The 23,518-nt window shown below is 51.7% G+C and overlaps 5 protein-coding genes and 3 non-coding genes across 8 annotated transcripts; 5 read left to right on the top strand and 3 right to left on the bottom strand.

The window, feature by feature from the left end:
• The first annotated feature begins 1,511 nt into the window (after positions 1 to 1,511).
• Positions 1,512 to 3,637, top strand: BO86DRAFT_407200 (putative integral membrane protein). The gene is made up of 7 exons (XM_025674242.1): positions 1,512 to 2,077; positions 2,154 to 2,258; positions 2,318 to 2,703; positions 2,766 to 2,830; positions 2,892 to 3,356; positions 3,440 to 3,462; positions 3,546 to 3,637. Exons 1-5 carry the CDS (start codon positions 1,925 to 1,927, stop codon positions 3,263 to 3,265), a joined length of 1,083 nt encoding a protein of 360 aa, XP_025531272.1. The 5' UTR covers positions 1,512 to 1,924; the 3' UTR covers positions 3,266 to 3,356; positions 3,440 to 3,462; positions 3,546 to 3,637.
• A 1,047-nt stretch (positions 3,638 to 4,684) lies between these two features.
• On the top strand, positions 4,685 to 7,379 carry BO86DRAFT_189956 (uncharacterized protein). Its single transcript, XM_025666670.1, has 5 exons — positions 4,685 to 5,161; positions 5,218 to 5,315; positions 5,433 to 5,467; positions 5,562 to 6,921; positions 7,011 to 7,379. Exons 1-5 carry the CDS (start codon positions 5,066 to 5,068, stop codon positions 7,288 to 7,290), a joined length of 1,869 nt encoding a protein of 622 aa, XP_025531271.1. The 5' UTR covers positions 4,685 to 5,065; the 3' UTR covers positions 7,291 to 7,379.
• Positions 7,380 to 7,965: 586 nt separating this feature from the next.
• Positions 7,966 to 12,381, top strand: BO86DRAFT_355268 (ion-transporting P-type ATPase SPF1). Its single transcript, XM_025669614.1, has 4 exons — positions 7,966 to 8,166; positions 8,234 to 11,528; positions 11,588 to 11,724; positions 11,784 to 12,381. Coding segments are annotated over exons 1-4 (3,882 nt in total). The 5' UTR covers positions 7,966 to 8,164; the 3' UTR covers positions 12,232 to 12,381.
• A 270-nt stretch (positions 12,382 to 12,651) lies between these two features.
• Positions 12,652 to 15,235, top strand: BO86DRAFT_189899 (putative vacuolar segregation protein (Pep7)). Its single transcript, XM_025666669.1, has 6 exons — positions 12,652 to 13,061; positions 13,133 to 13,155; positions 13,226 to 13,761; positions 13,818 to 14,192; positions 14,253 to 14,481; positions 14,543 to 15,235. Exons 1-6 carry the CDS (start codon positions 12,774 to 12,776, stop codon positions 15,183 to 15,185), a joined length of 2,094 nt encoding a protein of 697 aa, XP_025531269.1. The 5' UTR covers positions 12,652 to 12,773; the 3' UTR covers positions 15,186 to 15,235.
• A 4,131-nt stretch (positions 15,236 to 19,366) lies between these two features.
• Positions 19,367 to 19,439, bottom strand: BO86DRAFT_t60. The gene has a single exon. It is a non-coding gene; the product is annotated as a tRNA-Lys (tRNA).
• Positions 19,440 to 19,757: 318 nt separating this feature from the next.
• BO86DRAFT_t59 lies at positions 19,758 to 19,830 on the bottom strand. The gene has a single exon. It is a non-coding gene; the product is annotated as a tRNA-Lys (tRNA).
• Positions 19,831 to 20,740: 910 nt separating this feature from the next.
• BO86DRAFT_t66 lies at positions 20,741 to 20,813 on the top strand. The gene has a single exon. It is a non-coding gene; the product is annotated as a tRNA-Lys (tRNA).
• Positions 20,814 to 20,868: 55 nt separating this feature from the next.
• Positions 20,869 to 23,358, bottom strand: yvc1 (putative potassium ion channel Yvc1). The gene is made up of 5 exons (XM_025668759.1): positions 23,152 to 23,358; positions 22,753 to 23,080; positions 21,764 to 22,698; positions 21,576 to 21,716; positions 20,869 to 21,524 (listed from the first exon to the last, which is right to left on the bottom strand). Exons 1-5 carry the CDS (start codon positions 23,225 to 23,227, stop codon positions 21,091 to 21,093), a joined length of 1,914 nt encoding a protein of 637 aa, XP_025531268.1. The 5' UTR covers positions 23,228 to 23,358; the 3' UTR covers positions 20,869 to 21,090.
• Between the last annotated feature and the right edge of the window lie 160 nt (positions 23,359 to 23,518).

The raw sequence follows: 23,518 nt of genomic DNA, 5'->3' as shown, positions 1-23,518 counted from the left end.
TTTCTAGACCTGTTGATAATGCGATCGTTCTCATACGCATTGTCCTACTCAAAAAAGAGGAGGAGGGTGGAACAAGTGTAGCTGCATCTGAGATCCTCAGATGCGATCCTCTTGCTGGATCGGCAGGCTCAAATTAATTGTGGAGTTGTGTTGCCGGGTAAGGACTTCAGAAGAGGGGCACGTTGAGACGGTTGGAGACCGTTCGGTAGCTGCCCGTCACGAGTCATGGTGGTTTTATTAGTCAAAGTACTCGAGTAGCCCGCTCATTTACAAGGGTTAATAACTTACAGAACCAACGCATACTAAAGGATCGGACCAAAGCTATTTTGAATTAAGAGATATCCAAGCACAAGTCTGTAGCGTATCATTCACACATCATTGTCAGGGAAGATAGGCTTCCAATTCAGTCCAACGGTGTTGACAGGGAAGAAGATCGAAATGAAACATCCTTCGGTGGGGCTGTCTATCTATACCCTGTGCGAACAAGATCGATCAGGTTGGCTTTTCGTCCGGGCTGAATCGTGAACTCATTTGCCGAGATTGCGCATCTTGATCTGCTTCGATGGAACAGCTATGTGGACATCATTGTTGCTACAAGTGCAGTACCGAGGAGCGGCGTGAGGAAGAGTATCCTGCAACACCTGTTTCTGGTTAAGGCTGTCCCAGAAGAACGGGCAAAACCTTCATTTGCAGTGGATATCTGTAGTTAGTTGTTGTTTAGTTCCATGGATGGTAGAGAATTAGACTTCACTTGCCCTACAGAAGCCTATCGGCCCTGTCCAACACTTTCTATTTAGACATACTCTAGAATCTTGCTATGGCCGCCAGCATAAATACAACCCTACTCCCACGACGTCATTCCTCAAGCTCTCAGGTACAGGAGCCTGTTACAATATGACAATCGGGTCTGGATCATCCGCGTGTGTCCCCTGCAGGGTGCGCGATTCTTGGTACCCATCTGCATGCATGTCTAGCCGGCCTCCACTGGCAAGCTTTTTTTCATCGCACAGCAAGCCGCATCTTTACGGCATCAAAAGTTCGAGACACCAATCGTTCGAGCCAATGGTAGGCCATAGTCTAGACTCCTAGAAATTACTGCATGTTGTCTTCTAGCTGTCAGCATTGATGCTACTAGGATCGTTTGTAGTAAGGTGTCCGTGCCAGGAGGAGGTTCCCTTTTTCCCCTCCCCACCTTTGGAAGTAACCCCGTCCAGACTCAAGAGACAGGTGGAGTGATGAACCATCCGAACCAATGCACCTTGAAGTGGACTACTGACTACATTTTCCTTTCATGGCAAGGTGGACATTCTGAATGCCTGGAGATTGCCCCAGAGCCATCTTCTGGCACTGCTAGGCCGGTGCCGATCAGCCTATTTTGGCCATTGCTGACAGGGCATTGCTAACGTACAGATCAATACTCAGAACTGAACCTCACTCAAGTTTTGCCGATGGGTCTTCAGCTTCTACCAAAGTCTATTTCTGGCCCTAGCCACTCGGCATGATGGCATTGAGGGGTCACTTTCGGAGTTCAGAACGTGCCTTGGTATCCCTTCCCCACCCAAGCTGCAGTTGCTGGGGTCCATTTGTCACTCTTCCACCCTCACAGTCGCTTCCTTGCCACTGGGTCCATGCCCCATCACTCTTCACTAAACCTTCCATCCATGCCTTGTCAGACAGTCCGACCCGGCCCGACTCTTAGCGTAGAAGCTTCTTCTTATGCAGCCAGTCTGCTCCCCTTAAAGTGCTATCGTCCGGCACCACCTGCAGTGCAATATTCTGTGCGCTGTTGCCGCCTCTCTTTCTCTCTTTCTCTCTCTCTCCTCGCTCCCTTGATGGTTGCTTTTCCACTTTGAGATGACTATGTCATCAGCTCCTAGATCACTATCCTCAGTCGTGATTGACCTCACCTCACAGACAATCTACAATGGTTGAGTTCAAAGGTCGCAGCGAGTCTATCTTCGTTGTTACCGTGGTTTTCCTCGGACTTTCCTTCATTTCCGTCTGCTTACGATGTTTCGTGAGACTGCGACTGGTGCGCGCATTCGGATGGGACGATGCATTGATGGTTCTAGCTATGGTACGTGCCTAGCTGCTCTGGCCATTCTCGTGGCTGTCTTCTTGAATCATACTGATCATGAGATACACCATAACAGGCGCTGCAGATATTATTTGCCTTGTGTGGTATCACCGGGTCAGTGTATGGCATGGGCCAAAAACTCGAGTGGCTTGACCAAGACACGCTAGAAACCGCCTTGTTTGTATGTGATCTAGGAATACTATCCTGTTCCAAGCGGCAAAGTAAATTAACGTTCGCCAGTGGTGGTGGTTAGGTCAAACAAGCTATGTTGTGACAGTAGTCGTTGCCAAGGTCTCTATTGCATTGACTCTCTTTCGGCTTACCGTCTCACGGATACACAAGATGCTTCTGTGGTTTGTCATCGCCATCTCGATTGTCGTGGGCCTGGTATTCTGGTTCATGTTGACTCTAGAATGCCAACCGGTTTCATACTTTTGGCAACGTTTTCATTCCACTGGTACCTGCATCTCCATCGAGTACCTCATCGATGTCGCCTACCTATACAGTGTAACAGCCATGGTCTGTGACTTGATCCTGGGGTTATTACCTGCCTTTTTAGTCTGGAACTTGCAAATGAGTACAAGAACCAAGGCTGCACTAGCAGGGATCTTGAGCATGGGTTGCGTGTGAGTACTCTTGGATGAACATCCATTGCCTGATGACCGGCCATGAATTAATGGCCCGATAGAGCCAGCGCAGCTGTGATTGTACGCATACCTTTCCTGCCTACTTACAACGATAAGGAGTTCCTCTGTAAGTTTAAATTCCACACCACACCAGAGCCACACAGGTTACTCATTAGAGCTTTTTTCAGACGCTACAGCGCAGATTTCAATCTGGTCCAATGTCGAGGCTGGCCTCGGCATCACGGCAGGGTGTCTTGTTACCCTGCGTCCTCTCTTTCGCTGGCTTGGTGACGCCAGCTATGGCGCCACGCGTAGCAAGAGAACAGGTGGTAGCATACCACTCTCGAGCTCGGTCGGCCATGCAGCTCACGCCTCACAGAGCAACGCGACGAAGTACTGGCGGCCGGATCTCGATCCGGAAGATTCTCAGGGCGTGGTCACGACTATACAAACCTCGGCTGGAAGCCCGCACAGTAGTCAGGAGGACCTCAACCCGAAGCCTAAACGAATGAATGGGGTCAATATACACAAGTCTTTTGTCGTGACCTCAGACATTGTATAGGATCTCTGCTGCTATTGGTAGCTTACTTACGATATATTTAATTTGGTTTACGATGTTTCTGTGTGTCTGCACGACCTCTTATTAGTACGTAGTAGGTATACCTTACTCGGATAAGTCCTGGCCCACCATCCTCTTAGAACAACAAGAGTCTAGATTACTAAGACAGCTATGTAGGGAACTTGCCTGGGCGTCGGCATGTAAGCTTCCGAAAGCCATATCAATCAGTGCATTCCTTGGAATTGACGGCCAGCTTTGGGAGGTTTATACTGATGCTTCTTAGTATGAATCACCATATTTGGAGAAGATCCTTCCTCGCACGTATCCATGATGTGATGTCATGTTTTGCCAAAAGCTTCTAGGGCTTCGCCTCTGCCGACCACGATTATTGATTGGTAGACGGGATAACGTCCGCCTAGTAGACAATGGAAGCACTGGACCCCAACGGTAAGAATACAAAGGTCAATCTCTTATCGGTCAATACTTCATGCCCAGTCACAAAGCCGTCCAAGCACACTTATATTATCTTCAAGTTATCGAGAGAATTTATTCATTCTTTTCCTCAAGCGTCCCCTTATATCAGATCAGCACAAGAGCAAACAGCCATACCAAAGATGTCTCGATTCGAGTACAGCTCAGACAAGCAAGTTGACCTCAATTGGGTCTTCCAAGGAGATTTGGCCGGCGCGGTATGTCGAAGCGATGCTCCTGTTGTACTAGCGTGACAACGGCTACGGCACGGACGCCGACGGCTGGCTCTGGTATCGTTCATTCTTGGATATGGCACTCGAGGCCAGGGCGGACCAGGCTGCCTGATGGGATGTCTCGTCGCTTACGCCGTTCTACCAGGAGCTCTGGCAGCATGAGCCACATATCCCGCCGCTGAAGGCGAAGAACAAGGCGTTTGGAATAGTTTGTTCAACTGGAGGCGCTGAGAACAGGTGGTCACTCAGTTGAAGAAGCGGATTGCGCTACCATCTCGTGGGTTGCTGAGTTCGTCCGCGCGATTTACACGCCCTGGTCGGAGTCGGTCAAGCTATAGATCCTCATCTTGTCTACTGATTCCTTGGAAAGTGGTTCTTCGGCTCCCCCAAATGCGTTATCATGGAGGATACGGAACTTTACGCAGTTATAACAGGAAAATGTAGTATATTGTTCAAGTCCACTTGTTCCAGAGTAAATCGAATTAGACGATATCCAAAAGATCTAAATGTTGTATTGAATCTCTACTATTCTTAGCAATAATTTTGACTCGCATAGCGCCTTCGCAAGAAACCAAATTCCCATTTTAACTGCCTAGTCATCTAACAATGCTTGGCACGATAGATTGCAATTAGATAGCTCTCCACGTAATCGTTTCACAGATTCATCTCAAATCGTCCTGACAAATAGGTTTGGGGAATAAGCTAGAGTTTCGGTATCGTTCAAGTTATCGTACATAAGTCTCTTCCTTCTTGAGTGTTCTTGAAGATCGATTTTCAGGGTCAATTAAGCGCTCAGAACAAAATTATTGAGTGTACGCAACAGAGAGAGTCCTGAAAGTGGAAGACTCTGCTTTGATTTGACCTCATACCATCCTCGCGCGGGCCGAGTCTCGGCTTCTTTTTCACCTTCCGACTTGTATATAACTCCCGTCCCCGAGATTTTGTTCTACTCCGATATACTTCTCTTTTCCAGCTCGACCCCAAATCCCATTCCAGATTTCTTTCCTCGAGGTTTCCACTTTCTTCATCTCTCTGACAACTGCATGAACACCATTGACAGTCGTAGGGACCGTGCTAATCCCAGACGCGCCCTCCCAACATGAATGCCGGCTACAAGGTGGTTTCTCTCGCCTTCGGAGAAAAAGCAGGTAGAACGCGCGTTTCTCGCGCTTGTGACCGATGTCATCGGCAAAAGGTAAATTATCTACTTACTACATGATGAGTTTCTTGGACAATCCTCATGTTGCATAGATCAAATGCGATGCAGCCCAACCCCGGTGCAATTGGTGCACTCATCAGGACGTCCCCTGTCTTTACGATAGGCAACGCAAGAGACGCCGCAATTATATGTGAGTGAATACCTTATATATATACGACGGGCTTCTTCCGATTGAGGGTCATTGAAGTGGTGCTTGGGAAATACCCTACTTGGCTCCTCAAGTGTGCGCTGACGTGACCGTCTTTAGGCAGCCACGAGAAAATGCTCGCAGTTCTCAAGACGGTCAGTTCAAGTTCCATGTCACAGGCTTGTTCAAGCACAGAGCACGAGCTATCTTGTTAACTTCAAGCACCGCAAATACTGAGCGTCGCATTAGGGCTTCATATCAATGCGTCTGATCACGGAGTGGTGGGTGATTCTACCCTGCCGCCTAGTAAACTTCGAAATCACACTGCGGAGCACTTAAGCGGCCACATCCCAATAACTAAAGGGAACGCCTCGTTGTCATCAGCTTCAGACACTATCCCTGCAATACCGTGCACGCAGGGTAGTCAGCATTCCAGACAATCATCACCGACCATTGATTCTTTTAGCTCTCCACCCTGGGAGAATATTGCACAATATGACCCCGGTCTGAATCACGAATCAAGTTCAATTGATCGAACAAGTCTACCTGACTATGATGTGATCAAATCCCTTGCCATTGACTTCTACTCTTCGATTTATAGTTCCATATTCCCGATAATAGACCCCATTCTCTTCCAACGAACTTTATCGTATGCTTATGAGATTGATCCTCGTACGCGAGGGGCTAGGAAGTCTGCTTGTCTCTGCGTGTGGGCTTTTCTTGCGTTCATGTCGATACATCAATTAGAAGCAGGTCATCGCATCTCGCTAACTGAACGTTTGCGCGTTTTGCACTATATTGAGACCTCCATGCATATAGGGCAAGAGCCCGACATAGACCTGCTGCAAACATCAGTCATCATGATTGTCGTCTATCTTTTTTCGGGAAAACTTCGAATGGCTGTCATGTGGAGCACTTTCGCCTCTCGAGCAGTACTCCTTCTCGGAGGCCATTCGAAGACATGCCTTGAGCGCGCGTCGCTCTTCACCTACTCAATTGAGCTAGGGTCTAGGAAAGACGCGCATCTTCGAAACCTTTTCTGGCTGTGCTATCATTTCGATAAAGAACTTTGTCGGCGTACCGAACAGCCTCCGTTTCTGTCTGAACACAATTGCGATCTGAGTCTTCCTAGAGGCTACAAAGATTATGTCCAATTTACCATGGAAGCAGATATTTACTCCCGGCCTCTATTTCCCGGCGATCTTCGGTTAACGGAGATCCGTTCCCAGGCTTATGCTGCTTTGTACTCTCGGCGAGCCCTCGAGAAAAGTGATGGCGAGATTTTGCAAGCCATTCGAACATTGGATGGTCGGCTTGAAGAATGGCGAATGGCTGTTGCACCTGACCACCGTCCAAAGCTTTTCTTCTCTGCAGCCAGGAGTATTGGCCGCGATGGCGCAGACATGCGGGCGGTGATGCTTCGTCTCGAATTTTACCACTGTCTAGCTTACGTCCATTTGGCGAGTACTCGTTGCAAGTCATGGAGCCATCGGCATAAAGGAGAGCTAGAGGGAGTCAGCACGAGTTTAAAAATCTCTGTGTCGGCCTGCCGCTCATCCTTGCAATTTCTGCTAGCAGTGAAGTCGGCCTTGAAACCCAAGGTTTTCTGGTACGCATTCTAAACATAGGCATTCCCCTCCGCTTCTCACTGATTTATTACCTGTCTATTGCTGAGTCTTCTAACCTGAGGTCTTCCAGGCTCGTCGTGTTCTATCCCATAATTGCTATGCAAACCATTCTCTGGAATGTCCAGGAGAACGCAAGTACTCAAACTGCGACGGACGATGTTACCCTTATTAGTGAGGTCGCGCAGTTCATGCATGGCCTAGCCACACAAGCCGCACTGCAGAATGAGGGACTCGGGTCTGAGGACCGAGTTTGTACCTTCATTGCGGACCTTGAACGCGCAGCCCGCCAGTCAGTATTGAAAAGTGCCCCCGCCACTATCAGCCGACAGGGCGCTGATGTTGCGGTCTGAGTACGCCAAACCTAAGCTCGGGAGAACCCTGTGCTTCCTTCGGGGTTGTTCCCTCAATGCAGTTCATAAGAAGGTTGTTTGGTGTTCCGAGCCTTGATCTTTTATTGCAGACATGTCCAGGGCTACGACTCGGTAGCAAACGTGCCATCTCAATCTACATCAACCCGAGCGGTTATCTATGCACGCGACACAATCAGTCGTGGGGGACGAATCAAATCGGTATGTTGTGGTCAAGCCTGAGGATGTAGTAACAGTCTATTGGCTTGTCTGGCTGCAATCAACTCGTTGTAGATCAAGATTGATGCATCCAAAAGACAGTAGAGACATTTCTGGGCTGGACACCAACATCCAAATAACGATGCTTAGTAGGTGCAAATGTCGCGTGTACCCCGGAAGACACATAATGGAGTATAAAGAAATATGTTTCTGAGAAGGGCCTTTATCTGCCCGGAGCGGCTCGGAAGGCATGTAGATATACCTCAGCCTGGGCACTTGGGGTCCATCCACTTCTGTGTGATTGAGCTGGTCGCAAAGAGAACAAAGCTGTGTGGAGGTCAATGGAATTGCATCATCTCTTATCGAAGCGGCCGGGAAAATCCCAGCTCCGTGCGGGCACGTGGCGGCCAATCGTAACCACCGACGGGGGTTTCCGTACCTCCAGCTCCCGGCGGCGAGGAAATCCCCCAAATTTATACCGTTGAGGTGGCTTCTTCGTGCTTTCCTCTTCATCTCTCGTTGCGACAGCGGTTCGACATCAGCAGCCCGGATTTGATGGTTTAGGCGCCTCACCATCTATGCTTACCTACTGAGAGGCCTTTTCCAACTTCCTAAGTTCGCGTCGTTTGACCCGCGTCGTGGTCATCCGAGTGTCATCATGTGGGTTTCGCCTTCTTTGGACTGCATTTATTCTCGTTCATCTACTAACACGCAGGTCTGACCATAGGGCGAGACTCGTGGATGATAATCAGATCAAATATGCGTCGCTTCACAATCCCCTTCCCACCCAGCTACACACCTACGTCTGGCCTTTCCTGATTATCTGGCCGGCGTTCTTCGCTTTCTACCTGTCTCCTGAGCGCTACGATACTTATATTCAAGGCCAAGAATGGACTTTCGTTTTCTCTGGCTCGATCATCACGGCGCAGTCACTCCTTTGGCTAATGACAAAATGGAATATCAATATTGAAACCCTGTTCACCGCTACCAAGGCCCGGTCGGTCGATTCTGCCCGTCTTATCAAGGTCATCCCGGCCGCCAACGCTGGCTCCGCTGAGATCTGTCCGTTGGTCGTTGATACTCGTGGTGGAAAGAAGACGATCTCATTTTTGTTCCAGAAGCGCCGTTTTCTCTTCAACGAAGAGACTAAGTCCTTCGCTCCTCTGTCGTACGTGCTTGATGCAGAGCCCAAGCCTGCACTCAAGTTCTTTCAGAAGAGCCAGGGCTTCACGACTAAGGAAGAAATCGAGCGCGTTCGCCACCACTATGGAGACAACACTTTCGACATCCCCGTTCCCGGTTTCGTTGAGCTCTGGAAGGAGCACGCAGTCGCGCCTTTCTTCGTTTTCCAGATCTTCTGTGTCGGTTTGTGGATGCTGGATGAATACTGGTACTATTCCTTGTTCACGCTCTTCATGCTTGTCATGTTCGAGAGCACGGTCGTCTGGCAACGGCAGAGGACCCTCGGTGAGTTCCGGGGTATGAACATCAAGCCTTACGACGTTTGGGTTTACCGTGAGAAGAAATGGCAGAAAATCACCAGCGACAAGCTCTTGCCCGGTGACCTTATGTCTGTCAACCGTACCAAGGAGGATGGCGGTGTTGCTTGTGATATTCTACTCATCGAGGGCAGCGCCATCGTCAACGAGGCTATGCTTTCTGGGGAGAGCACACCTCTCCTGAAGGAATCGGTTCAACTCAGACCCGGAGACGACTTGATTGAGCCTGATGGATTGGACAAGAACGCCTTCGTTCACGGAGGCACCAAGGTTTTGCAGATTACCCATGCAAACACCGCTCCCGAGGATCTTGTTTACAAGAATGATTCGAGCATTCTGCCTACTCCGGATGCTGGCGCGCTCGGTGTCGTCGTTAAGACCGGATTCGAGACTAGCCAGGGCAGTCTCGTGCGCACAATGATTTACTCTACTGAACGGGTCTCTGCCAACAATGCGGAAGCTCTGCTCTTCATTCTGTTCCTTCTCATTTTCGCCATCGCCGCCTCCTGGTACGTCTGGCAGGAGGGTGTTGCGCAGGATCGCAAGAGGTCAAAGCTTCTTCTGGACTGTGTCTTGATCATCACCAGTGTCGTCCCTCCCGAACTCCCCATGGAACTCAGTCTTGCCGTCAACACCAGCTTGGCTGCCTTGAGCAAGTTCGCCATCTTCTGCACGGAGCCTTTCCGGATTCCTTTCGCTGGACGCGTCGATGTTGCCTGCTTTGACAAAACCGGCACACTCACTGGTGAGGATCTTGTTGTTGACGGTGTTGCTGGGCTTACTCTTGGTCACGCCGGTGCTAAGGTTGAATCGGACGGCGCACACCCTGAGCTGGCCAAGGGCGGCAACATCGGACTTGACACTACGCTTGTGCTTGCAAGTGCCCACGCCTTGGTCAAACTCGATGAGGGCGAAGTGGTTGGTGACCCCATGGAGAAGGCTACTCTCAAGTGGCTCGGTTGGACTCTCGGCAAGAACGATACCTTGACTGGTAAGGCCATGCCTGCCACTGGTCCTGTCGTTCCCGAGTCCGTTCAGGTTGTGAGGCGGTTCCAGTTCTCTTCTGCGCTCAAGCGCCAGAGCACGATTGCTACTGTTGTCCTTGATGATCGCAAGGCCCACAAGAAGGTCAAGTCTACCTTTGTGGGTGTTAAAGGTGCTCCCGAGACTATCCGTACCATGCTTGTTGATACTCCTCCGGGTTACGAAGAGACTTACAAGTACTTCACCCGTAACGGTGCCCGTGTCCTTGCTCTCGCTTACAAGTACCTCTCTCATGAGTCTGAATTCTCTCGCGGACGCATCAACAACTACACCCGTGAGGATGTTGAGTCTGATTTGACCTTTGCCGGCTTCCTCGTCTTGCAGTGCCCTCTTAAGGACGATGCCATCAAGGCCGTCCGCATGCTCAACGAGAGTAGCCACCGTGTTGTTATGATCACCGGTGACAACCCGCTGACAGCCGTCCATGTTGCACGTCAAGTCGAAATTGTGGACCGTGAGGTCCTGATCCTCGATGCTCCTGAGAATGACAAGTCTGGAACAAAGCTGGTCTGGCGAAGCATCGATGACAAAGTTAACATTGATGTCGATCCTACTGAAGCCCTGGACCGTCGCATCCTAGACACCAAGGACATTTGTGTCACGGGCTACGCTTTGGCTAAGTTCAAGGGACAGAAGGCCTTGCCCGACCTTCTTCGTCACACTTGGGTTTACGCCCGTGTCTCTCCCAAGCAGAAGGAAGATATCCTCCTGGGTCTCAAGGATGCCGGTTACACGACTCTGATGTGTGGTGATGGTACCAACGACGTTGGTGCTCTGAAGCAAGCTCATGTTGGCGTTGCCCTCTTGAACGGTTCCCCTGAGGATCTTCAGAGGATCGCTGACCACTACCGAACAACCAAGATGAAGGAAATCTACGAAAAGCAGGTTGGCATGATGCAACGTTTCAATCAGCCCGCTCCTCCTGTTCCTCTTCAGATCGCCCACTTGTACCCCCCTGGTCCCAGCAACCCCCACTACCAGAAGGCTATCGATCGTGAGGCGCAGCGCAAGGGCGCCGCCACTCCAGGTGCGCAGGGCCAGGCAGAAGCGATTCCGACCATTACCTCGCCAGGCGCCCAAGCCCTACAGCAGGCTAACTCCAATTTGACCCCCGAACAACAACGGCGGCAACAGGCGGCGGTTTCTGCTGCTGGATTCGCTGACAAGCTCACCACATCCATGATGGAACAAGAACTCGATGACAACGAACCCCCGACTTTGAAGCTCGGAGACGCCTCGGTTGCTGCTCCGTTCACGAGCAAACTTGCCAATGTTATTGCTATCCCTAACATCCTTCGTCAGGGACGCTGCACCCTTGTTGCGACCATCCAGATGTACAAGATTCTCGCCTTGAACTGCTTGATCAGTGCATACAGCTTGAGTGTCATCTACCTGGACGGCATCAAGTTTGGTGACGGTCAAGTCACCATCAGCGGTATGCTGATGAGTGTCTGCTTCCTTTCCATCTCCCGCGCGAAGGTTAGTTACTTCTGATGCATACAACATTTTGCCTTTGCTTTACTAACTCCCGAAACTAGTCTGTGGAAGGCTTGTCCAAGGAACGTCCGCAGCCGAACATCTTCAACGTCTACATCATCGGCTCTGTGCTTGGTCAATTTGCTATCCACATTGTTACCTTGATCTATCTGTCGAACTACGTCTACTCGATCGAACCGTAAGTCACTCCGTCTATTACAAATTCTAAGGTTGCAGAGAAATGCTAATTAGCACTAGGAGACAATCCGATATTGATTTAGAGGGAGAGTTCGAGCCGTCGCTTCTCAACAGCGCCATCTACCTGCTTCAGCTCATTCAGCAGATTTCGACCTTCTCGATCAACTATCAGGGCCGTCCCTTCAGAGAGTCGATTCGTGAGAACAAGGCGATGTATTGGGGGCTGCTAGCCGCCTCCGGTGTTGCTTTCTCTTGCGCCACGGAGTTCGTTCCGGAATTGAACGAGAAGCTGCGCCTGGTTCCCTTCAGCACTGAGTTCAAGGCTACTCTGACTGTTTTGATGGTGTTCGACTACGCTGGATGCTGGATCATTGAGAACGTGCTCAAGCGACTGTTCAGTGACTTCCGGCCGAAGGATATCGCTATTCGCCGGCCAGATCAGCTCCAGCGGGAGGCGGAGCGCAAGCGCCAGGAGGCGTTGGAGCAGCAGACAGGGATAAAGGCATGAGGAGGCCTGGGTACAATTCAGGGTGTTGGGTACATTAGAGAGACCTCTATTAATATGTCCTGTCTAGATATATACTGTTATGCTGATTGGTAAGAAAGGCCCTTACGGCCATCGGAATGTGTGTTCATAGAACAAATGAAGTCATAGAAGAATTTTGTGTCGTGTCTTCTGCATTTCGGTGTGACGTAGTGATTGAGACTGAGTAAAATAAGATGGAATGTGACAAAGTGGATCGATCGATCATTCCTTAGTTGTAATACTCGTAAGGATGGATATTGTAGAACCATGGACTTGTGCCTCAGGTGTGCAAGCCGGCGAGCGATAAGCCAATTTCCGGCTACGTCTGTCACCTTCCCTCCCCCCTTTGAAGCTCCACCTTCGGGCAAGGCTGCCGCTGGACTGACGGTCTCCTCTCACAACCCCCCTTTTGGCTACCACTCACAACTCACCTCTCCTTCTTTGACTGCTCCTTCTTGTTCCTCTCCTTCTCCTCTGCTCCACATGGGCTTCTGTCTCTCATGCGCTCATAGTCTCCAGCCAAAATGCCCCGGAGGACGCTGGGTGGAGGTCGTGTTCTAGGCCCCGCGAACGCTCGTTCTCCATCCGCTGCTGCGATCCCGTCTCCGCAACTGAACCATCCAAGGAACCTTGTCTTATCGCCCTCCGCCAGCAGTCTTTCCCTCAGTTCCCAGGCGTCCACTTCTCAATTCTCGTCCGAGGCCCAAGACCTGACCTCGCGCATCTCCCTTGAGAATGCCTCCACCGCGATACCTGCCGCTCCGGCGGCTGCCGGAGCTCAGCTGGTCTGTCCGATTTGCAGTGAAGAGATGGTATGGCAGCATGCTTATCCCCCCCCCCCTCATAGACTACCGGCAGACTGACAGGGACTTGGACTCAATAGGTGACACTACTACAATTGAATAGGTACTCCCACCGCTCGCTACCTTCGTTGATCTGCGCCACATAACTAATCCCATGTCCTCCCCTCCGCCAGACACATCGATGACGTACACCAAAACCTGGAAGATGATCGACAAGACGAAGTCAAAGATTGGTTCAAGACGCAGATGGACAAGGCGAAGCGGTTTCAACCTCTTGCGGTGTTGAACCAGAAACTCAAGGGGCTCGACGTGTTCGAATCGAACGAGAACCTCCAGCTGCCCTTCGCGGGGCCGAGTCGCGCGTCGTCGTCCGGCCCGACCGCATCGACACATGCACATGTGAACCATCCGCCACCACCGCCGCCGTCATCGTCGGAGAGACCGCTCGATCCAGATGATATTATCACGAAGGAGCATTGGCAGGGTCGGACCCTGTATGATTCGTGCTTGGAACCGTCGTGCGGGAAGCGGCTGAATACGACGAATGGCTGCGTCAACTGTCGCAAGTGCGGGAAGCTGTTCTGCGAGGAGCATACGATGTATCAGATGAAGCTGTCGAGGTCGGCGCAGCATGAGCCGGTTCGGGGTCTGTGGTGTCGCGTTTGTGAGACTTGTTACAAGTCCAGAGAGGGGTATAATGATCATACTGGTAATCTTCGGCTCCTGGTACGGTAGGATTTTGGTAGGCTGACTGGTTTGGAATAGGCTTGACGCGAGACCGGATGGATGAATTCAAGGCCGTCCGGAAACATACGGTCGACAAGGCGCTGCTGGAGGTTTCGCGTCTGGAGAAACGTCTGACGCGACTCACACAATTGTTGGCGGGCTTGCCGGTGGATCAGATTCAGTCGAATGCCAACAAACTGTGGTCGCTTTCGTGGCAGGGTGATCAGCGAAAAGCTCTGGAGCAGACCATCGTCAGCTGGCAGGATGATGCAAGCGTCCTCCGCTGTCCCTTTTGCCAGCAGGAATTCTCCAGCTACTCTTTCCGGAGACATCATTGCAGAACTTGCGGGCGGGTTGTATGTGGTGATCCTACAACGGCTTGTTCCACGGAGGTTCCCTTGAGTATATCGTCCCGTACGTTGCCATTGTGATCCGTCTGTGGGGATACTAGCTTACAGAGATTGATGTTGGCAGAGTCGGCAGTCGCTAAAACACCCGCGGAAAAGTCAGATCGCGCCGGCGTGATCAACGTTGATGTCAGGCTCTGCAAGGACTGCCGATCGACCTTGTTCGATCGACGTGATTTTGAGGCTGAACTCCTCCGGAAACCACCAGCTGTGAGGGCTTATGAGAACCTCACACAGTTCGAGAGAGGCATTCGGCTCTTGTTACCGAAGTTTCAGAAGCTCCTAACAACTTTACAGTATGTACACTATAGCAGTTTGCGCTGGTCTTAGAATGGAGTCATTAACTTTTGCTGGCAGAGATCCTCGACGACCCCCCTCATCAGCACAACTCGCGGAAGCTTCCAAGGTGCGTAAACGACTTACGGACTCGTTCGCCCAGTATGATGTCGCGGCCAGACGGATCCGGGATATGCCGACGGAGTCGCCCACACAACAGCGCTTGCAGAAGGCCATTTATCAGCAGGCAAGCAATTTCTTGCACCTACACATGTTGCCGTTGAAGACGCTTCCCAAGCTGCTCAAACATGCCACTCCCAATGGAAATGGACGACTGCCCGGCCCCAGTAGCACCCCCGGAAGTCCAAGCCAAGGCCTCGTCGGCAGCCCTCGACGGCCCGAGTCCGCTTTGGCGTCGATCAAATATGGTAGCGTTGCGGCTAGCGCCAGCACCAGCAGCCTCGCCAGCGACACGAGTAGCGCTGTCTCTGCGCTGGAGGCGGAGGAGAAAGCCCTCCGGGAGCGGTTAATTGTGCTCGAGGAACAAAAGTTCTTCGTGTCGGAGATGATCGCCGACGCGAACCGACGCCGCAAGTTCGATGAGGTCAGCAGCCTAGCGATGAATGTCGAGGATCTCACGCGGGAGATAGACCGGGTCAATGGGATGCTTGATGGGTTAGATTTTGAGGGTGTATACACCGGCAATCGTCAGCCGGGTAGTTGATGTTGGTTTGCTATACTCCATTGGTTGACATTTTTTTCTTTCGACTCTTCACTACAATTGAATTCAAGTCCAGTGCAGGCACGGCGTTGTGGATCATTGTCAGTTTTTGCGTTGAAGTTGCATAGCATGGGCGTTTTGTATGTATGTATGTATGTATGAAGTGTGATGCATGCGTGTTCGGATGGCAGACGGGGTTCCATCGAATCGAATGACCGGGTTGTTCACTGGGTGGAGTACGAAGTAGTAGTGTATTGCGTGCGTGCAAGGTTGGAGGGACTCGGAGCAGCTTTGCAAGGGGGGCAGCAGCCGTTGCATGGCATGGCAGTTGAAGCGACGTTTGCCTTTTGACATGTCCTCCCCTCCTTTCCCCTCAACCCGACATTCTCTCGGATTTGGAACCCTATGTTTTGCCATTTATGTTCATCCCTCCCGTTCTTGACCACCCGAGCAATCCATCCAATTCAGAAATCACCACCCCTGTATTTGAATCAAAAACTAGTACCACTCTACAATAGCACTGTACATGCCCTAATTGAAAGAAACCCCCCCCCCCCAGCACGCCACACGGAGCCCCCCGGACCCGAGGAACCCGATCCCTCCCCAATCCGACTTCCAATCCCCCCTTCCCTCCTCCTCCTCCTCCGCCCAAATCCCAACCCAAGCTAAACTAGCAAGCCAACCGGGCCCACGATCAAACCCATGATCCATGCTGAAATTACTATGTGCATCCCATACAGCACTTCGTGGTTGAAGTAGCACGAAACACACCCCAACCAGTGACTAGGGCACACGTGGCCCAGCAGATTGCGGGTCTACTGTTGTAAATGTACACTTCACTGCTGTTGCATGCAGGTAGGCATTGGAGAAGACAGCGGGGGTTTTTGGCCTTCATTTCCTGCCCTTCCGTCTAGTCGAACTGGGCAGGTAGTTTTCCCCTATGAGGCTAAATGTGGTTCTCTGGGGGGTGGATGGGTTCAACTGGGGTTGGGGTTGGGTTGCGTAGGGTTGCGTAGGGTAGCCGGGGTGGAGTGAGTGGGTTGGTTGTTCTTTCCCTCCTTCTCCTTCTCTTCGTCTTCTTCTTCTCTTCTTCTTCTTCTTCTTCTCTTCTTCTTCTTTCTCTTTCTTCACTTGTTTCATTTTTGTTTCTGAAGATGAATGTTTAATGCTTGATGCTTGGTGATTACTGTTATTGATCCATTGGATCTCGATTTGGATTCAGTGAGTTATATATACCCCGTATATAATAAGCGAGTTCGTACTCGACTTCAATTCGCGGTTTTCTGGGTCGCACGCATTGTATTGGCTGGTGGGGTTGTTTGGCTGCGCTGCTGCACTGCTGCTACCGCTGCTACGACTCGCTGCCTTATATTGTCAGTAGTGCTGTGCTGTGCTTGGAGAGGGGTGAGGAGTGAGGGTGTGTGAGGTGTACATACAGTACATCCATATCTCCCGGCGTGGGGGAGGGATTGCAACCGTTTTTGCCATCAATGCTTGCTCTTGCCCCTTGTCTCTTCTCTTGTGTGAAGCTCATATTCGCTCTGAGCAGCTTTGAAGTGGGGATTGTAGTCTGAGTTTACTTACCTACTTGCTTGTATCTGTGCCTACGTCCGGTAGGGTTGGGCGCTACTCGTGTTGGTGGAGTGCCTCACCTCTTTTCCTATCTCTTCTCGTTGTGATCTCACCTGCTTTGCGTTCCGAATCAGGTCTGTCGTCAAGGTATACATCGCACAGCGTTACATACTACGACTATCCCATATTCGCCCTGCGCTCTACACTCTAACATACACCCCCCCGGGGAAGGAAAATGGCCGACCCCCCACCCCCAAAAGACAAACTCGAAGTCGCCCTCTTCCTCGCCGCCACGCAAGGCTACGACACCATCGTCACCCTCCTGCTGGGCACCCCGGGCGTCAAACTCGAGAGCCGCGACGAGCTCGGCCGCACCCCGTTCTTCTGGGCCGCCGCGCACGGCCACGACAAGGTCCTACAGCTTCTGCTGGGCACGGGGGCCGTCGACCCCAACGTGCGCGAGACGGCCCGCGGCGGGCTGTCGGCGCTGAGCGCCGCGGTCGAGGGTGGCCACGCGGCCGTCGTGACCCGGTTGCTCGGGGTCGGGGTCGACGTGCAACCGGCGGATGGCCAGGGGAAGACGGCGTTGATGTATGCCGTCGGCAGTATTGAGGATCCCGGGGTTCGTTTGGCGGTTGTCACGGCGCTGGTGGGGGCCAAGGCGGAGGTGAATGTCCGGGATGAGGATGGGAGGGTGCCGTTGGGGGTCGCGGTGGAGAAAGGGGACGCGGCGGTTGTGGGGGTTCTAGTCAAGGCCGGGGCGGATGTGAATGTGCGGGATGGGAAGGAGGAGAATGCGGTCTGGCCGTTGGAGGTGGCGGTTGAGAAGGGGGATGTCGATGTTGTGGAGGTCTTGGTGGATGCGCAGGCGGATCCGAATGCGGGGTTGGATTGTGAGGGGGAAGGAGGGGAAGGTGAAGTTGCTGCTGCTGCTGCTGCTGCTGCTCGGGCACCGCCGTTGTCGGTGGCGGTGGAAATGGGGAATGAGACGATTGTACAGTTGCTGCTTAAGGCAGGCGCGAATCCCGATGCTAAAGATTTGGCTGGCCGCGCACCACTGTCGGTGGCGGTTGAGAAAGGGAATGAAACGATTGCACAGTTGTTACTCAAGGCTGGCGCGAATCCGGATGTTAGGGATGGAGATGGGAGGCCGCCGCTGCTGTGGGCTGTGGAAAAGGGCTCCGAGGAGGTCGTGCGGTTGCTGATCGCCTCGCGGAGACTCAACCTTGATCTCGTGGATGATGCAGGTCGGTCAGCTCTCTGGTGGGCTGCGCGAATGGGTTTGCTCTCGATCGTGCGGTTGCTGGTTCGGCACGGGGCCGACTTGGAGATTCAACCCACAGAACCTGAGGATGCACAGCAGCAGCAACAACAACCTTGTGGGACTGCCTTATATCAAGCCGGTCGACGCGGTCATTTTGAGGTGGTCAAGTATCTGCTGAAGAAGAAAGCGGACATCAATGCCCCGGCTCGAGGCCTGTCCCTGCTGATGTCCTTAGTCTTGTATGATCGGGGCAAGCGGGGACGGAAGATGATTGAGTTACTCCTCGACGCAGGGGCTGACGCCAACACCAAGGATACCTCCGGACGAACGATTCTAGACATCGCAGCAGCCGATGGCGATGTTGAGCTGGCTAAAATCGCCCTCGACAGCGGCGTCGGACTGGAGGCCACGGCGGAGGACGGCATGACAGCGCTGCACCGGGCGGTCATCAACCGCCACGACCACATCATGGACATGCTCCTAGACTATGGTGCCGATCCAGAAGCTCAGGATGGTAACGGCGATACGCCTCTGCACTTTGCAGCCGCCAGTGGTCGGCGGAATCTGTTCGAGTTGTTCCTGGAGAAGTCGCCCGATATCAACGTGACCAATTTCTCCGGCGAGAGCCCCCTGCACAAGGCCGTCCAACGGGGTCGGCGGAAAATGGTTGAGTATATGATCCGCAACGATGCGGACCTCGAGGTCCGTGACGACTACAAGCGAACGCCGTTGCTCAAGGCAGTAGGGGCGGAGAACCACGTTATGAGACTGCTGGTCAACAAGGGAGCTCATGTGCATGCGAAGGACATGTTCGGGCAGACGGCGCTGCATATGGCGGCAGAGGCCGGGCTGGCTGATGATGTGTACTTCTTGCTGGGCCATGGCTTGTCGGCGAGCCTGCCGGATGATCGTGGTCGAACCCCCAAGGAGCTTGCAGCTAAAAATGGAAGGAAGGATGTCATCGCCATCTTTAAGCGGATGGAACTGATGGCTCCGAAGCAGGAGGAGGATGAGGATTCCTCAGAAGGATGAGTAGACCGACTGCGGGAGGAATATCATTGGAGTTTTGATGTACGTATTATATAGTACTTGTCGGGCTGATTAGCGCATGTAAAGGTTGTTTGTAAGAAATGCACCGTACCTTTAAGCGACCATGAATTCGTCATATGAGCGAGAATCGAGGGTTCGGCGGCTTCGTCCGAACCATGGGCAGCAGGATAAGAGAGTTCCGGTTACAGTGCGAAACTGAATTGATCATCAACAAATGACATGGAAGGGCAAAAAAAGGGATATTCTCATCTCCATGGCAAGTCAACTGGTAGCAAAAAATATCAGAAGCAAAAGTTAAAGCCCAACGCGGGGGTTGAACCCGCAACCTTGAGATTAAGAGTCTCACGCTCTGCCGATTGAGCTAGCCGGGCTGGTTGTTGAAGAGACAAAAGTATTTTGATTATATGTTAGGTAATGCTGGCTTCAAAGCAATCGAAAATACTTCTGGTGCTGAAAAGCAAGGGAGCCGAGAGCCGGCTCTACCGTGGAACTCTACCTTATGAGGTACGCTCCGGATAGCACTGTCCTCCATTGGCAGCGTAGGGTGTACCACGTATCTCACATGGTGGATATTTTTCACTTTTGAAACAGTGTTTGAGTCCCGTGGACTATCAGGCTTGGATTGTTTCGGGTGAGAGAAATAAAGAGATAAAAAATGGTGGAGAAGCTGAGAATCGACCAAAAAGTGAAGCCCAACGCGGGGGTTGAACCCGCAACCTTGAGATTAAGAGTCTCACGCTCTGCCGATTGAGCTAGCCGGGCTGATTTGTTAAAAGATGAAGCAGGGGTTAGCATCAGATCCCGCTAAATGAAACGTGTAGCTTCACCACCATGCTCAGACCCGGTGTGTTGGTGGCACTGTAATCTACTGCTATATCAGCGGATGTGACCCACGTTACATGGATCATTGTGACTGTAGATTTGGGGCATCTCAGTCGGTGTCCGTGCCTTACCTGGTCGACTGGCTGCGCGTCAACGCTGGACTAGCGAGCAGGTGATTGCCCGGGGGGGCAATCGTGGGAGCGGCTCGATTGAGGTCTGAGGGATGTACTTAATGGAGTAGGCACATCGGCCATGCTGAACGGGTATTCGACTGGCTTCTCATCCGTATGCGGCTGTGGTACTTGCAGTATCTTGTCTGTGAGCGTAGTGGTTGGTATGACGAACGCAGCACCGACGATGACTTGTTGGGCTTGATTTAGCTTGTATGAACCAGACAGCCTTGTAGTCGGTTGTTTTTGTGCGTCTGTCTTGTTGCGCTGTATGGCTCTGGTGTATGAGGTGACATCTGTCGGAGGTGGGCTTTGTTCGTGCTTGATTTATTTAGTTGGTGTAGGCCACGTTTCGGTTTAGCAGCCACTGAATGGGACTAGCTGGGCGTATGCACATATATATCTTGCCCAAAAGGGATGAGGGGGAAATGCCGGAATCGAGAAGGATGAGACGGAATGGCGCAATCATTTTCGAAGGGACCAAGAATAGCCAACCGACAGACTGGGTTAACGAGTCGAACGAGTATGCTTGAGGATAGAAGGTAGTGTTTACCCATATCTCACCGTCATTCATATGAAGACCACTTGTGATAGTAGCATTAAGCCCGATTTGGTGGGCTGCATGACTAGTGTCAGGCTGCGACATAGAGCCATGGCTACAACCGCTCTCAACCAAGTCAGCCCGGCTAGCTCAATCGGCAGAGCGTGAGACTCTTAATCTCAAGGTTGCGGGTTCAACCCCCGCGTTGGGCTTTAACTTTTGCTTCTGATATTTTTTTTGCTTCTTGGAATGTAGTGGTTGACTCCTGCCCCAATCAAGCATAGTAATCAATTAAACAGCCCGTATTCGGATTGAAAATTCAACGAAGTGGTTCGCACCGTGCTCAAGACATGCCTTCACCACAAACAGGAGCTCCAGAGAAGCACCCGCAATTGTCAACTGTGTCTGTACATTGCCCATCTTACAAGTTGCAAACCAACACCCCAAGGCGACAGACAATAAGCAATATATCCTCCTGTAGATCAAGCCCTAATCTTCGTCCATCATTGTCGAGCTCGACTCCCCGATCATCAAGCCCCGTCTAGCCTTCTCCTCCGTCAATTGCCGCACGGTCTCAGTCAAAGCCATCACCTGCTCCTTCAACTGTACGAGCTCAGCCGTGGTACTGTCCACGTGGAGGTTCGGCGCAGTTTCATGGACGGACTGCTTCCAGGCATCGTCGACTTCAAAGTCCACCTCCTCAGCGGCATGCTCCCACTCCTGGACACTATCATCATCCTCCTCCCCACGGCGCCGGTTCCACCTAATCCGCCTCGCGTCCCGGACCTCGAGGAATGCAGTAATCAGCAGAATAGGCGAGTAGATAATCCCCATGATCACGTCATTCAACTTGGCATAGTACTGCCGTGGCAACCACCACTCGAAGGGGAGAACTAGAAAGATAATCTCCAGCAAGTTGAAGGCTTCATGGTAGTTATTAGCACCAGCTCATATCCCGGAGCAACAGAACTTACGAGGTATAAACACGTTTTCGTCAGGAGCTCGGACAAATTGCATGGTCTTCAGCGCAAAGGCGGCCATGTATTCATCAATGGCATTTCCAGAGATGTCCTCATAGGCACTGTTGTACAATGCAATGAGGATATTCAGCAGGACTAGCAATAGTTAGTTACCATAGCGCAGCAGAGAGCGGGATACTCACTCGTCATCACCACGAAGTTGAAAAGGTAGTAGAGAATGATGCCGAAAGGAAAAGCAAAGTCTTCAAAAGTGCCGAACTCCGGACTCTGCATGATACTGTTCGCCATACCCTGGATGATGCTTCTCGTGATCGGTATGTCATTGTCCACCTGAGCCATACCGATGAAAGCCTGGAAGAAACCTGCCAGCACGACAAAGAGAAGAGCAAAAAATATCAAGCTCTCTTTCATCATGACCCGTAGCACCACAAACATAGCACCGAAGAACCGGAACGAGTCAAGATAGAGCATCATGCGCATCCAGAACATGGGTCCTGCGAAGGCTAGAAAGTTGTAACTGAGCTCATTGAACTTCTGCCGTTCGGCATCATGCACCGACGGGGAATGAGCCAGAGCCACGACTCGCAGAACGAAGGAAACCACCAACAGAGAATAGAGGGTAGAATTGAAAGCGTTCCAGAAATCGATGTAATGCCAACCGACCTTCCAGACCTTGGCGATCTCATCACAAATGAATGCGAGGGTCATGACATAGAGAACACCCTCGACCACATCTAAATCACCAGAGGGATTGACTGTGTTGATGACCTGGGTATATAGACCGAGATACACCAGAGAAAAGAAAATCTGACAAACGTTTTGGTAAAGAGGTGTCCGCATGCGATCCGGATGGAAATGAACCTTGAAACTAGTATTGTCCCTCTCCTGGTAGGGCACGAAGTTGGTCGGATTACCCTCCTGCTGGCAGAACCAACCGTTCCAGAGATAGCGGATACACTTCTGGTATCCAGAAGACCCGATCACCCTGAGGGCATGGAGATCAACCGCACGCTCGATGACATTGGCTGGCACGGTCTCCTCGCCATCGAGGAAGACCGAGTACCGTTTCAGCAAGACCTGCGCAAGGAGGGCATCTTGATCTTCTTCGTTCTCAATTCTGGAAACAATCAGTTTAGTCAGTCCGCGTTTCGCGAGGTCAGGATAACCCTACATGCGCTTCGCGATGACTTCACATGCAAGAGCTCGACGTTCATGCAGGTCCGAATCCCAGAGCTCTTCTAGAGCCTGGATCTTGAACCAACGTAAGCAGACTAGCAGGCAGAAGGGGACGCAAGCCCGTAAGTCATCGCCACCCGCCTGACAAGCGGTCTGAATGACGTTCTTGGTGATAATTCGACTGTTGGGAGCGGTGAGGGCATCCTCGTCGACCTCACATGAAATCACCTGTTCGATCTGGTATTTAAGTCGAAGTGCAATCCTGGTCACTTCCTTAGAGGGACGCGTAGCGGAGACTTCATCGTCGGTGAAGGTGGGAAGCACTACCATGGCCGTTAGCTTGCCCGACTTCCAGCTCGTATTCCACGCTGGGTTGCACAATGACATGACGTACGACGATGTCGCTCCATATGCCGACGGTGTCGGGTCCGCACAGGGTCAGTGGTAAAAATATCTCGCCAATGACCCATCTTCTACTGTAGAATCCGAAAGGTCGAACTGGTTGAGAGAAGACTGGGTTGCATGGGAAAAGTCAGGACCTCGGGAGGACAAGCTGAGCGAACGAACGCTGATGATGGGTCGAGGGTATACCCAAAACGGCGTCTAGTCTAGGTCCAAACAAGTCGAGCATCCCGCCTGCCCCACCAATTTACTTTCCTCAATGACCTTCAGTTTTATGGAACTCCATCAAAGCCATTAACTCACTGCCCACGTGGAATCAAAACCTAGCTACGGCAAGCATGGCTGGAAGAATTACCCTC

This window comes from Aspergillus japonicus, assembly GCF_003184785.1.
Source record: "Aspergillus japonicus CBS 114.51 unplaced genomic scaffold BO86scaffold_6, whole genome shotgun sequence".
NCBI classification, from domain to species: domain Eukaryota; kingdom Fungi; phylum Ascomycota; class Eurotiomycetes; order Eurotiales; family Aspergillaceae; genus Aspergillus; species Aspergillus japonicus.
Note: the sequence above shows the minus strand (reverse complement) of the source record. Positions and strands in the feature narration are given on the sequence as shown.